We start from the raw sequence: 15,305 nt of genomic DNA on the forward strand, positions 1-15,305 counted from the left end.
TGCTCTCCTTTTCCATAGCAGCATAATAGTGGAAAATATATCTGTGTGAGAGAGAAGGGGGGAGGGGCAGGAGATACCACACCACAGTTTTCTATAAAGCTGAAATCAAACTAATGGGTAATTCTGTTCTGGTATTGACCTCTGATCACCGTTCTGCCATTGAAGTCAAGCAAATAATAAGCCAGCCCATTAAACCAGTTTTGGAAGTAAATGGCTGTTTCTACAGAAGAACGGGGAACATATGAAACACACCTCTTTCTCAGCCTTACAAAGCACTGTGCCTCCAATGCAGTGGCAGGCAGTAAAATTGTGAAAGCCTGTTTCTATTAACAGTGCTGCCCCTTTTCTCCATATGGGGAAAGCGTTGCTTGTTATTCGTCTTGCAGCAAGGAATGTTTTGTGTCTGCTTTCGTTAGAAGCTAACCTTCCTTCCCCCAAAGCTTGATAAAATGAAGCTAATCTTGACAGCAGAGATTTCAAAAATTGAAACAGTGTGTATACGTATACTACTTCCAACAAATTTCTGCAGACCCCTTTAAAGCAGCAGTTCATTCAATTTCAGCAGCAAGGCTACTTGCACTGGAGGGGGGTGGGAGTGGAGGGGAGAAATCCATGTTGTTTAAAATGTGGCAGATGAGATGATGGGACACATTTTTTAAATCAGTCCCACATCCCTGTTTTTTGCTCCCAATGCAGAGCGATCCTTCAAGGTTTGATTAGACTGGTATTTTGTTTTCCTGTCTCCAAGATGAAAATGTCCTTGTATTCTGCTCAGCACAGAAGGGGGTTGTGTAAAAATATCACACCGCTTACTGCTTGGTCCTGTCCTCAGTTTCCAAGGAGAAACTGGCAGATAATTTTTAACAGAACCCCATTCTCAGCAAAACATGAAGGTGAAAAATTCAGTTGTTGTCAACCTTTCCCCTTATTCATACTGTCAGTCAAAACACTTTTCCATTGCGACAGACTTTATTTATTTGTTTGTTTGTTTTAAAAAGAGTGAATAAAATGTAGTCTCTTTATAGCCTTTGATATCTATGGCACACTGAATGTCATAGCTTCGGCTATTGGGCGGTATAAAAATGCAATAAATAATAAAATAATAATAATAATAATCCCAGGAATCTAACAAATGACCCTCAAGCAACTGAATAATAAACACATTTGCACAATGCATATTTTGGGAGATAGACATGGTGCACAGTTAAAAGCCCTTCATGCACAAGGATTCACTTCTGTGCATGAAGAGAAAAGGGGTGGTCTTTCACATGCAGAAATATGCTGTGGTGCCATTAAGTAACAGCCATCACCCAGGATTAACATGGAGACTTCTTCATATATTTCTAAGCCAGGGAAGGGCAGCTTTTGACCTGCCAGATGCTTTGGCCTACAATACCCACTGTCCCACACCATTGGCTATGTGGCTAGGGCTGCTGGGATTTGTAGGCCAAAACCTCTGTAGGGCCACACATTAACTACCTCTGTTCCAAGCAGTGGTACAAATCTGTGTCCCTAAACCATGATAAATTACAAACCTTTACAAGAATCACTACAATTTTGGAAAGGAGAATAAGGGTCCCGGGGGTGGGGTGCACTTATTATTATTCATTAGTATTTTGTTATTAATATTATGTATTGTTATTATTAATTGTGTTTATGTTAGTTTAATTGATGTTTGTGTATAATGTTAAAAATCCATTTTTTTAAAAAAAAATGACAACGACAATGAAATAAGAATATTATTTACACGGTTGTTTCATTCTTATATTCAGATTTGCCTCTATTTGTTGCAATGTATACATTTTGCACACTTTATTTTAAATGTCTTTAAAATATTCCCATGGTCTTTTTCATGACCAGTAGCCATGTCAATGTGCGAAATTAAGCATAAGAACATAGTATCCTGCCCACTGGGCTAATTTATCTAGTCTTCCTCTTTCCATTATTGTTCCTTCCTCCTTCACTGTGCCTTGGCCCATCCACACCCTCACAAAACAAAGCAGGAAACAAAAATGGATTTCCCATGACTGATAGGTTGAAGCAAGGTCTGATAGTTATTGTGAAAACTAGAGCAGATTAATTATGTGAGGTAAAAATGAAAGACCCAGGTTTGGGAGGTAAAGTGTAAATATTTATATTAGTGATAAAATTGTTTCTCCTTTTAAATAGAAAGAGACTAGTTAGAATGAAGGAACAGGATGGCTCCAAGCAAATGCTCAGCCCAGGAACTTGTTGTTTCAGAAGCCTAATTACAGAGTGGGGAAGGTGGGGGAGATTTTTGTTGACACTAATGTAGCCCTTGCTATCGAACGGAAATCACACAGAAATCTACCAGGAAATCAGTGGTGGTAATGTACAGGAGTTGTGGGCTGAGGGCTCTCATTGCCCTCCACGGGGGCTTCACCCTTGCTTCCCCCCCCCCCACACATACCGAATTTGTTGTTGAAGTTCATTGTGATAGCAACAAAAATAAACAGCAATTTTGCTTGGAAATAAGGTTCATGCGCCCCACATGCCTTGTTTTAAAGTAAAATTGTTGCTTTGTTTGTGGCAAATTTAGCTGTGAAGGGGCAAGTGGAGGCCACATAAAGGGCCAGGGGAGGCTGCATGGGGGCCACAGGCTGCATGTTACCCAGCCCTGCAGTAGATCCTTTGGGCTGATAAGCGCCACACTTCCACAGATTATAGAGAGAACATTTTCTATATATAGGAGACTTTAGAAACCTGTGTCTTCTCAAGTCGTCAGGATTTGTCTGTCTGTCTGTTGATTGATTGGTTTGATTTATATCCCCACCTGTCCCCCACACCAATGATATTTAAGGATAGTGGGTCAGGTAAGCCCTTTTTCACCGCTCTTGTTAATTCACGGCATGGATAATTGAAACAAACTGTTCATATTGAGTTTATGGCTTTTAGGTTTGTTCCTCTTTCGTAAAGCAAAGGTAGCAGAAGGTGTGTCTCCTAGCTTTCTTTCATATTATTATACTTACCTCCTTCCCCCATGGACAATGATTTATCTGATCACAAAGCACTTTTTCTGTAAAATAAAAGTTAAAAAATGAACTATCTGAGTTTATCTTAGCATTCTTTTCCCCCTTTTATTTACAGGGACCATATTTATACAGTTGATATGGATGCATACCATACAGAAGAAATTTATTTTAGCAAAGTAAGTAGCATTCTGTCACTTTCACACAGACAAAATCAGGAGATCCGTCGGAAAAAAAGTGTTTGCTCTGCACAGCTTTCCATCATAGCACTTAAAATTGCCATAATCAAGAGGAATGGTGCATAGGATAGCCCTCCCCAACCTTGTGCCCTCCAGATATGTTGGACTACAACCCCCAGGATCCCCCAGACAGCCACCTCAGCCATCTGTAGGGTACCAGATTTGGAATGGCTGATAAAGGGAAGGTGTCAAAACTGCCATGTCCACTGAGAACCGCCCAGAGAGCTTCGGCTATTGGGCGGTATAAAAATGTAATAAATAAATAACATCTGATAGGTTTCTCAGCTGAAATGATAAAGCAAGCAATTTTGAATGAAATAAGGTCAAGCAATCCAACAGATATCTTTTTATTTATATCCTGCAGCTCTGTATAACTTCTGTACAATAGTAATTGATTATAATAAGGCCCTTTTCAAAGGCAAACTCTATTTAGGCATTTCATTGAGCACTAATTTATGTCCAATCAAGTAAATATATATTAAATGAAACATTTTTGCAGTTTCTGTAATGGCACTAGAAGAATATCCATCGCATATTCAACTTAAATTAAGATAGAAATGGGAATAAGTTTCTTGTTGGCTGCTCTCCCTTGAAATAGCCCATATGTGACAGGTGATGTTTTGAAAAGCAGTACATACCAGTTGGGAGAAAAGGCTCATTCTGTACTAGGAGCCAGAGAATTATCAGTGACATATTTAAGAGTGACACTACTGTGTACAGTTCTGGTCACCACACCTAAAAAAAGATATAGAGCTGGAAAAAGTGCAGAAAAGGACAACAAAAGTAATTAAGGGGCTGGAGCATCTCCCCTATGAAGGAAGGTTACAACAGCTGGGATTGTTTAGCTTGGAAAAAGGAGGCTAAGGGGAGACCTGATAGAGGTGTACAAAATTATGCATGGTGTGGAGAATGTGGCTAGGGAGACATTTTGCCCTGATGGTTATGTGCTACCTCTGGTATCCAAGGCAGTAAGCCTGTGTATACCCATTGCTGGGGAAGATGGGTGGGAGGGTGCTGTTGCACCTATGTCCTGCTTTGTGGGTCCCTGGTCAACAGCTGGTTGGCCGCTGTGTGAACAGAGTGCTGGACTAGTAGGATCCTCAGTCTGATCCAGTTTGGCACTTCTTATGTGAACCGCCCAAAGAGCTTCGGCTATTGGGCGGTATAAAAATGTAATAAATAAAATAAAATAAAAAATAATAAAAATGTTCTAAATTTTGGGGGTAAAGCAGCAGACCTAAGAAGCAGTGAAAAAGTTGATGTGACATTTTATTGCAAAAGATGCAGAAGAATTAAATAATACAGCTCTTTGTTGGGTGGAAATGTTGTCCACATTTTTAATATAACTATTAGTATTTTAAGCAATGGATAACGTGGCTTAATGAGGTTTAGCTTTACTTCCTCAGTGCTATTACACCAAGCTCCTCAGACAGTGTAGCTATAAATGGCTCCAGTTCTCAACATTTCCCCTCCACGCAAGTGCAAGTAATTTAAAACTGGTCTGCTTATGAGCTAAAATCCAGTTAATAAAGCAACAAATATGCCAGTCTAGCATTTATTTTCAGCCATAAGAGTATATTTTTTGCAGGTTAAACCTGCTGAACCTTGATAGGAACATGAGCTGCCTTATACTGAGCCAGACTATGGATCCATGTAGCCCAGGATTGTCGCCACTGGCTGGCCAGCGGCTCTCTCAAGTTTCAGGCAAGAGTCTTTCCTAGCCCTACCTGGAGATGCCAGGAATTCAGCCATTAATCTGTGAAGCATGTGCTCTGTCACTGACATAGAAGGCTTTCCAGTGTTTGAGCCACCTATGAGTAAGGCAGCTAACTTGGGTTAGATGCATTGGCTCTTCTGTAATAAGTTCAAAGGTCCAGCCGCACCTTTGATTTAATAAATGGTGAGTCCATAGCTCATTACAAACATGATTTTGATAAAACGGCAGTAAATTAGAAGATATGGAAACACTTTTGTATCTGTTTACCAATATTACTAATTTTTTTTGTTAAAGAAAACTACCTCTTTCCATATAGATATACATGAATGAATACACAGGGCATTAAAACAAAGAAAAATAACAAATGTATATCTAGGAAGGTTTGCCACTTAGCAAATGTGCTTCTTTTGTTAATAAAGTGAGATATGATTTAAGTTTACTGGGCACCAGTCAAAACTAAGCAAGGGTTCTGAGTCCATGGACTTCCATTGTTATGGTAAATTAATCATAGCCAGAGTGCAGAAAGCTTTCAATAAGTTTGTATTCAGCAGCTAGTTCTCCCTAGGGGACTCTTACTTTTGAAATCAAACACAACCACCTCTGGGCTCTAATTGATTTCTTTCTTGATCCTTGCAGAAATTGACGTGGAAATCCAGACAGCTCGATGTAGACACATGCAGAATGAAGGGAAAACATAAGGTAGGCAATTTTCATTTCTCCGGCAGCTGCCACTTTTGTTTAGTTTCTTGACGGTTATCTCAGACCGCTCTCTGTGATTGGGAATGGATCATGCCATTCACTTCTTAGCTAGTAATTGCTTTTTTCCATCAGCTTATTGAAGGTTTTAATTTGCAAAAAAAATTAGCTTGCTTCTAATGTGACGAAACGTTATGACAACAGACACAGCAACATCATGAAATACTTAGGAGCAGAGGGGAATTCGGGATTTTGCAAGGTGTACTGACATTGTTCAATGGGTAGCTAAACACCACTGTCCATTTTTCCATTGGGAACTGACAGAATATTGTGTCTCTGTGCATAGGCTTCTTTTTCGAGGCACAAAGGAGGCAGAAATGATCTTAGACAAATGTTATAATAATGCAAATCATTATTTTACTGTGAATAAACTAGGTTAAATGTAGTTTCTGGCATTTCACTAGCATTTTACTGCAGTGTTGGCAATTGGAGTACTGACGAATACTTGAGTCAAGGAATACTATTAAAATGTATTTCATTTTAATAGTATTCCTTGATGCATTTCATCAACAAAGGACCAATATAATGCCCTCAGGTCCTAAGGAGTTAATGTAAAATCCTAGCAATGAAATTGACAAGTGTAAACAAGTACATTTGTGATGTATTTTCTGAAATAATATTTTAGTTCTTCTTTTCTTTTTCTTTTCTTTTTTGCAGGATGAATGTCATAACTTTATTAAGGTTCTTCTAAAAAGAAGTGATGATACATTATTTATTTGTGGGACAAATGCCTTCAGTCCTTCCTGCAGGAATTATAAGGTATGCCTGACATTTGTAAGAAAACATAGATTGCCTGAGAGATTTTGCCATCTTATAATGGTCCAAAGTTCAAAAAGTGCTGCTAACAATAGAACTGCATCCAAATAAACCCCATACCCAGCACTATTGCTTAAACTACCGTGTAGGGAAAGCAACACAAGACTGCTTTGAAAGATGAACCAGTTTATCGGCTTTAGTTTAACTTCCCTCATTCTGAAGCCGAGTTTCACACACTGCAGTGCTAAAATGTTTTAGAGTCACACCATCCCGTTGTGCATGCAGAACATTCCTCAACATTGAAGTGAATGGGAAAATGTTTGCTCACGTGGAGCTCCAAGTGTGCCTCAGAACGCTGCAGAGCTTTGGATTACAGCACAGAAGTTTAATCTTGATCTGAAATGAAGGTGTGCCTGAAGCAATTGAGGTGTCTTTCACAATCCTTTTGAAATCGGTATTTATTGCTGTGTAAGCCTGGTAATACTTTGTAGTCACTTGGAACAATATCTTACATCTTGGTAAACTCAAGATATTCCCCCGGTTGTTACTAATTAAAGTGTTCAGACCTGAAAGGAGATGCCTGAAGCTAAGGATTTGCAGCTAGCTCAAACATATGGAAGTAGGAGGCTGGCTGGTGTGTTATGCACAGCCCAGCATCCACAAAAATAGGCCGTGAAAAGGTTAGTGCAGCAGGAAACAGCCTCATTGAAAGAGAAGTAGTCAGTTGTGATCAGCAGTTGCTCATCAGCTACCCAAATCCCCTTAGAATAAAGTCTATTTTGGCACCTAAGATCACTTCAGAGACATAGTGACTATTCTGAACACAAATAAGAGTCATTTCTTTTGCTGTGGCTCATTATTTTAGTCTTAGGTGTTCAAATCTTGGGAAGTTTTTAGCTATTTCCATAGGAGTTAAATCAGTCGCTTAGAACCTGAGGCAGAATGAAGAGTGCACTTTGCCTTACAATCTCTCTGATTCCCAAGGAACCTCTCTAGCCCATCTCCTGAGAACAGGGAAGATTTAATGACATATACTAATAGTGAATTCAGCTAGTGAGTGCTGACAGAATTATAGCCAAAACAGGACTACTGAGAAAAACAAGGGAGGGCGCTCCCCAAGGTTTGTAAAAGAAAAAAATGAAGGGTACAAAAATCTCCAAAATAGTCCATTGAAGAATAGTCCATTGAAGAGTATATATGAGCATATGCAAAACAAATGATTGAGTACACACATGTACCTAGCTTTGCCCTATCCTTTGAAATATGCATCCTTTGTAGGATATGTCTGTTGTTGTTGGTTTTGAATACAGACCCAATGCATCACATGCTACGATTTATATTCAGTACTCTGGCATAATTTACATTTCTCCTCTTCTTTGCTAACCTCATATTTACCATTCCAGCATATAGTTTTTTTTCAAGTACCACATAACACAGCTCATATATCTTGACATTACTTCAAGCCTCATGTTCTCTCAAGTGTGAAGCAAATGATTCAAATAAGGTGCAGAGAATTCCCATGAAAGACGCCCTTACATCTTCACACCTTGGTTGGGCCAGGAATTGGAATATCAGCCTTTGCACTGGTCATCAATACCGTTGAACATTGCAGCAACCATGTATTCTGCCCCCACCCATTCACCCACAAATCTGTTTGCTCTGGCATCTTGAAGCACCTTGTTGGCCTGTATAAGCTTATTCCTTTTATTTCCTTTTAGCAAACCCACCAGTGCAGCTACTTTAGATGGTCTTGTGGACCATCTAACATTTTTCTTTGCCACACCCACCTACAAATTCCCACATTCATTACATGCTTTACAACTGCTTCAGCATTCCTGATACGTTCAAGCAGAAAACAAACAAGCAAAAAAAGGTTGTCAAATCTGATAAAAACAAGAAATACTCTGAGCATGTACAGTTTTGCATTTTAAATTTAAACCATAGCATCACCATGACTAAAGGAATACAATGTAGTTTGCTTCTGCTGCCCTGATGCAAAACACGTTTACTTGGAAATAAGCACCATTTTGTTGTTGAAAAGGATAATCTGTTTTTAAAAATACAAATAATGAAATGATCATCTGTAACCATGAACATGCCCAGCCAGCTACCCGTGACTTTGAACTTTTTTTTAGAAAATTAGGACAGTGAGCAGCATCAGGGTCACTGGGCCCCATCTTGCCTGTGTTGGCCCAGGTGCTGACACCGGGCCTGTTTGTGGTGGCTACCCCCCTCTCCTGCCACTATCTGGGTAGGCATTTGGGGGCCTGGATTTCAGGAGGGCAGCTGAAGTGTAAGGAGGCTCAGATAGTTCTTTGTCTTGTCTTGAGGAGATTCACAGGCTTGCTTTGCATGTAATGACAACCCATCAATTAAACAACCAATAGTTGTCAAACACAAGTGTGAGAAAGTGAATATGTTCCCTCCCTGGTGCATGCTACTTCTGCTTTTATCCCACAACCCATATTAGGTTCCTTCATAGGTTGTGATATTCAAACCTGGATTGCAGCATTGTTTAGGCCCTAAACAACCCAGAAGTTAATGCATGGTTTGTTGTTGGATTAACCACTGGATTGTTTAGGCCCTAAACAACCCAGAAGTCCAGGTTCAGACGTCATGCTCCACAATCTACGAAGGAGCCGATCATGGGTTGTGAAGTAGAAGTAGAAGAGACAGATGTGATACAGGCAGCGTGCCCACTCTCTCTCACTCATCCTTGGCAGTCCATGGTTTATTTAACTTATTCACTGTCCTTACGTGCAAACAGACCCACTGTGATATAGTATGAGAAATGGTGCTTTTGTGCTCAATGCAATAAACTTGACAGATAAATCTCAAAAAGTCTCCCAGCTGGGGAGCTATATTTTCTATGCAAATTATGTCTTTTTTCCTCCATGGAATTGTCATGTAAGGAATACAAATGGCCTTCTTTACTACTTCTGCAGATGTTTCATTCCTCATGATATATGGGCCCGTGTTAGTTTCCTCACCTGCTGCCATGCTGTCAGGGAGCCTGCACAATAACATCTCAGGGGCCTTTAGAAGGTCAATGGAACACCTGGGCTAACTGGTGTGAGAGCACTTGATGTGCTCATCTGATGCTACCGTCATCTCTCGAGGCTCCAAAGTAAAACTGCAGATGAGCTTGGAATGCTGTGCTCCAAGCACACCTCCTTCCCTTTCAGCCTCGTTTTGAATACTTCTCCATCCTAGAATAAACACAAGTGATTCCCTTCAGAAGGTCTGGAGAGAGAAGATACATGACAGGAAACAAATGATGACAAATCACCCATTGCTTGAAATAGGTCTCTCAGCACATGGGACTGAGAGTGATTGGATGAGACTGATGGTACTTAGATGGCTTATTATCCACACTAGGTTTTTGAGTGTTTTCTTCAAATTCTGTATCTTATGCTTTCCTCTGTTGAAGTAAATTGAATTTGCTAGGTGGATCGGAACCCAAATAAAACAAAAGTCACTGCTGAGTAATAGATGGCTCTTAGGCCTATAGGCGCTGCACTTTCCCCTGTGGCTTCAACCGTAAACCTGCTGAACCTCTGCTTTGTGTCGAGCTGCTTATTTGTATAATTACTGCTACCCTGTGGAGAATTAGTTTCCCAGGGGTTACACTTAAGGCTGAGATTTACAAGTACTTCACAGATTAATTCTTGACAGAAAGAAAGAGGATTTATGTATGACACTGGCTGAAAGTAACATAGCAAATGCACTCCTGAAAGGAAAATTGCAAAAAGAAAGCATAATTCCAATTATAACTAGTATGGGGGAAAGAGGCTTTTAGTAGGAAAAAGTTCACGCAGCATTTCCCTCGATTGGGAACTGTGAAAAAGCAGGGCTCCTAGTCATGTGCATGTACACTTGTATGCATGTTGCAGACATGGGGTTGGATCGAGGATCTGCCTTCCACAAGAGAAAGGGCTCTGCTAACGGAAGGTTCCCTTTGGCTAATTATTGTGAATCCCCCTCCCCTTCACTCACATCACCGCTTATCCCATTCTGCAGGATCTCCTGACTCTCTGTGTAGCATTTTCAGGGGTCTGTATGAGTTGCTGTGGAAAGGAGGAGGCAAGAATCACAGGCCGCTTAGCCTCAGTTACAGTTCAGCAACAGTGACAAAAATGTACATATAAAATATCCGCCAAGGCTGCAAATGAAGCGTATGGGATAGCTCAAAGAAGATACTACAGGATGTCTTCTCTGTATTTTCCTGGCGTCTAGACAGATGCAGTTGAATACTGTAATTGAGACATAAATCCTGTTGAACTCAGTATGGTGGCTTACGTCTGACTACTCATACGTTGGATTGCACTAGAAGAGAAGGCTATCAGTAGCTACTAACGCTATCTCCAGTATCAGAGGCAGTAAGCCTATATACATCGGTTGCTGGGGAACATGGGTGGGAAAGTGCTGTTACACCATATCCTGCTTTGTTGGTCCCTGGTTGACAGCTGTTTGGCCACTGTGTGAACAGAGTGCTGGACTAGATGGACCCTTGGTCTGATCCAGCATGGCTCTTCTTATGTTTTTACTTTGCAATAAAACACAGTAAAAACAGCTGAAAAGCGATGGGGGCAGGGGAAGAATTCTGAAAATGCCATGAGAGATCATATAGGGACAGTCAGTTCTATTTGTCTCTAAAGAGATACTGCTGTTTTGTTTTTCAGATGGATACTCTGGAGTTTCTGGGAGATGAATTCAGTGGAATGGCCAGGTGTCCTTATGATGCAAAGCACGCCAATGTTGCATTGTTCGCAGGTAATAAAGAAGAGGAAAAATAATATATTCCATTTCAGTCTTTCACTTACTTTATAACAGTTGTTGTCACATGCACAAGGTGGCAAGTACATGAAGTATACCTATACTATACCTATATACTTCAGAATAAACCTACAGTAGACATCAGAAAGAAATTATTAGTTGATGTATCACTTGAGTTGGAACTAATAATTGGGTGGTAAAAAATGAAAAATGTAGACCTTTCACTTTTGCAAGTCAATTTCAACCAGTGTTTCTATTTACAATGGTAAAAAGTATACTGATATAACAATGGGCCAGTGTGAGGCAGAGCACATCCTGCTTCAGTTTAAACAACAACAACTTAAGGAACAAAGACTTCGTTTTTTATTGTTTGTATTTTTTTGAGAATTGTTGTGAAACGCCCAGAGAGCTTCAGCTATTGGGCAGTATAGAAATGAAAGAAGTGAAAGGAATAATAATAATAATAATAATAATAATAATAATAATAATAATAATAATAATTCTCAACAGAGCTAAAATATAACGGAGGGGAAAAAGGACAAACCTGATGTGATTAAGCTTCTTGATGTTTTGTTACCAGCTGTGGCAAGAGAGGGGACTGAAGTGGAGTCTGTGGATTTAATCATGATTTATTATGTATGCAATGAAATGCAATTAACTCTTAATTCTTTTTGCAGTAGTTTAAAAAATTGAGTGCATATTAGTGGGGTTAATTTGGGCCATTGATTATAGAATGGCATTTTGGAATTTTGCTCTTTATAGATTTTAGATTAAATTGTCTCATTACTGAAATTGTGTTAGCATGAACCTCCAATGATCCCATTTCAAATGTAGCTGTAAAATATTCAGTAGCATTGTGGAAACCACCTGGGATAACCTTTTGGGCTATTTTTTTCAGCAGGTGCCTAGCTATGGAATAGCCAATCCTGACTACCTGCTATCCCACCCACCTCCCAGCCTGTATATAGGAAAACTGTGCTCCATCACATAAGACACTAAGGGAGCACTCCTGTACATGTTTAAGCAGATAAAAGTCCTACAACTCCTCGCATGCCCCAGCCAGCCCACCAGCTCAATGTACTAATCCACAAAACAATAAAGCTAGGGCATTTGATTCCATCCAATTTATACCTCAATCCTAAGTTTTTAATTTGCTTATCTGCTAATAACATTGGTGCAGCCGGTGTAATGTCATTTTTGGTGGCATTGTTTTGGCACATCTCTTGATAAGGTTCAGTCTTCTGCTTACTCAGGCTGTCATAGACTACCACAATTGTCATATGTGCAGTGCAAATTCCATGCATATTTACTCTAAGTAAGTGCCACTGTGTCCAGTGGGACTTACTCTCTAGCAAGTGTGTTTAGAATGGAAGCCTTCCTTTTCATTTCCATTTTGACCTTCTCTGTACCAAAACAAATTTGCAAGTGTTTTCTGTACAGATGTACTCTCTCTTTTCAGAATTGTGGCACTGAGTGATCCCCCCCTTAATAAAAGCTGGATTTGTCTAATTGTACTCCTGTTCCAGGATGCACACATAGAGACATTAATTTGTCACGAATATCTATATAGTAAAATCAAAGTGTTTTCTTCTAAAAAAGTATGTGGAAGTGCAATTTTAGTTGCCTGAAATAGACTATCAAATACCACGTTCTTTTATGTAATGACTTCTCTAAATAGCATTGCTGGAACTTGAAATACTAAACTAATCTCACAGAGTTGCTTAAAACCATCAAAAAGCCAATTATTATTGAATTGGAAAAAATGAATCGTTTCCACACAACTAGAAATGAACATGACCTGCTTATTGAAATTTTGCATAGATAAGTAAAACATGTCAGGTTTATTCTAAATAATTTATAAAAACCAATCAATATTTTAAAGTGAAGAGTGTGTAGTGCATGGTAAAGTCTTATTACATTGAGTAGCAACTGTAGGAATCAGTTCAATGGCCCTCAACTTAAAAGAATCGTGTGTGTGTGTGTGTTGGGGGATGGGGGGTCTATTAGCCTTCATGCAGTTGTGTGGATGATGTTTGGTCTGTTAGGATTTGCCAGGGGTAAAATGACCGATGGTCTGGGATGGTATAAGGCATCTTCCTATATTCTATGGAGCAAGCAGGCAATATTCTACCACTTCCCTGTTGAAATCTCTCTGCCATCAAGAAAGAGAACAAGGCAGGACCTATGAGTTCCCTTGGGATTCGAAAACCACATTCCATCAAGAGCATCAGGACCAGCGGTTGCAGAAAAATGCATTGACTGCCAAGGTAGGCAGTGTGCGGCCCTCCAGGTGCTTTCTCCTACAGCGTCCATCAGTCCTAGCCAGCAGGCCAATGGTGAGGGATAATGGGAGTTGTAAGCCAAAACATCTGGAGAGCCAAAAGTTGCCAACCCCTGATTTGCTGTGTTGATGGTTACTCTGATGACATTTGTAGCCTGCACCCACTCTGGGCCAATCATTCACTCAGCATGGTACTGGTTGTGTCTTCCCACACCTCCACCACCACCACTCAGAATCTACAAGTAATGGTGGGAAGGCCCTTCTCACGTTATCACCTTACTGAGGCAAATGAATCTTCCACTTAACAAATGGCCTAACTAGTCACCGCTGTTGTAAAAATGGGTAGACAAGAGCCCTTCCATTCCTCAGAATTGCCAAAAAGTCAAAGGGGGACACCCACCCACACCTTCCCTGAGTGTGCAAACAAAGCCATAGTGATATTTTTTCAGGTGAATGCATGCATGGATAAATTTTGCTCTTACTTTAACTGATCATTATGTAATCTGTGCATTACTGTACTTGTTAGTAGGTCATGGTATCTTGTGCAAGAGGATAGTGCTGAACATGTTGTTCAAAATGGAGCAGGGTTAAGACATTTTAATTCCAGTATATCCAATCAACTAAGCACAGCCTTTTTCTTTCGGATTAACTCATTTTGTATCCCAGCATCATTTGAAAATGAGGAAATATAATTGCACTCTTTATTTATTCATTCATTTATTTCTCTCTCCCTCTTTCCATCTCTCCCTCTCCACCCTCCAAGAGGGAAAGCTGTATTCTGCTACTGTGACAGACTTCCTTGCAATAGATGCAGTCATCTATCGGAGCCTTGGAGACAGCCCAACTCTGCGGACAGTCAAACATGATTCAAAATGGTTGAAAGGTAAGTAAACAAAAGCAGGGGGTGGGGAAGGGCAGCACTTTTGATTATAGTCTTGGATTCTTGACAGACCTTGCTGTGCTATTTTACTTATCTTTACTGTGCTGCTTTACAGTCCGGTCTTTTAGTGATTGCTAAAAAGAAAAGATGTTTCAAGCACATGGCAGCTGAACTTCATTCCAGCAATGCCTTTTGTCAGGCAGAGGGCACTAAATTGCCTTTTCTTTTTTTACTGGTACATTTATTTTACAGGTGTTTTTTTTTCTCCCCGAAGTAGCTAGACAGTGATACAAAACTTTAAGAGCCCCCACAATAGGTGCATCCAATTTTATTTTATTTTTAAAAGCCTGGATAGATTAAGGATTGGGAACAGATAAGGAGTGGTTTGGAGTCGTGATGGCAACATCAACTCTTCTCTCTGATTGGGCTATGTAACTATCCACGCTTTATGAGGTGTAGAGAATTTGTTCTGCAGTGTTAAGATCCATCAATAAAAATAAAATAACAGAGCCTCCGTTTTATTGTCACGAAGTACTGAATGGGTGCTGCGGAATTAGGCAATTTGTATGTTCTAAATAACCTCATTGTTAAGAATGTTGCCATTCATTCTTTTCCAGAGGCATTATGAATGGGTGCCACATAGCATTCTGTGATTGTGAAAAGGGAGCTTTTGCTTGCAGACAAAAATGCAAGAGAGAGAGAGAGAGAAAGAGCAGCTTGGAGATAATGATCTTCGTGCCAATTTTTCCTTTCAAACTATTGTATTTTTATAATGAAGCAAGCATTTACTACTTCTGCGTGTGACTATGGGCAATATTTTTAATTTTCTTTGGAAGAAATAATCCTGATTCTGTAAATAAAAAAAAATGACCCACATTTTTTATTCAGCGTAAATAATGCAACTCAAATA

At 39.8% G+C, this 15,305-nt stretch overlaps 1 protein-coding gene across 4 annotated transcripts in view; it reads left to right on the forward strand.

Moving 5' to 3' along the window:
* Nucleotides 1–15,305, forward strand: part of SEMA6A (semaphorin 6A) — a 181,638-nt gene that overhangs the window by 103,046 nt on the left and 63,287 nt on the right. For all 4 annotated transcript variants that reach the window (XM_063129502.1, XM_063129504.1, XM_063129505.1 and 1 more), the window contains exons 4-8: nucleotides 3,109–3,169; nucleotides 5,583–5,645; nucleotides 6,360–6,461; nucleotides 11,141–11,231; nucleotides 14,279–14,398. In XM_063129502.1, coding sequence (XP_062985572.1) covers nucleotides 3,109–3,169; nucleotides 5,583–5,645; nucleotides 6,360–6,461; nucleotides 11,141–11,231; nucleotides 14,279–14,398 — 437 coding nt within the window. The remainder of the gene's footprint in view (nucleotides 1–3,108; nucleotides 3,170–5,582; nucleotides 5,646–6,359; nucleotides 6,462–11,140; nucleotides 11,232–14,278; nucleotides 14,399–15,305) is intronic.

This window comes from Elgaria multicarinata, chromosome 6 (genome assembly GCF_023053635.1).
Source record: "Elgaria multicarinata webbii isolate HBS135686 ecotype San Diego chromosome 6, rElgMul1.1.pri, whole genome shotgun sequence".
In the NCBI taxonomy this organism is placed as follows: Eukaryota; Metazoa; Chordata; class Lepidosauria; order Squamata; family Anguidae; genus Elgaria; species Elgaria multicarinata.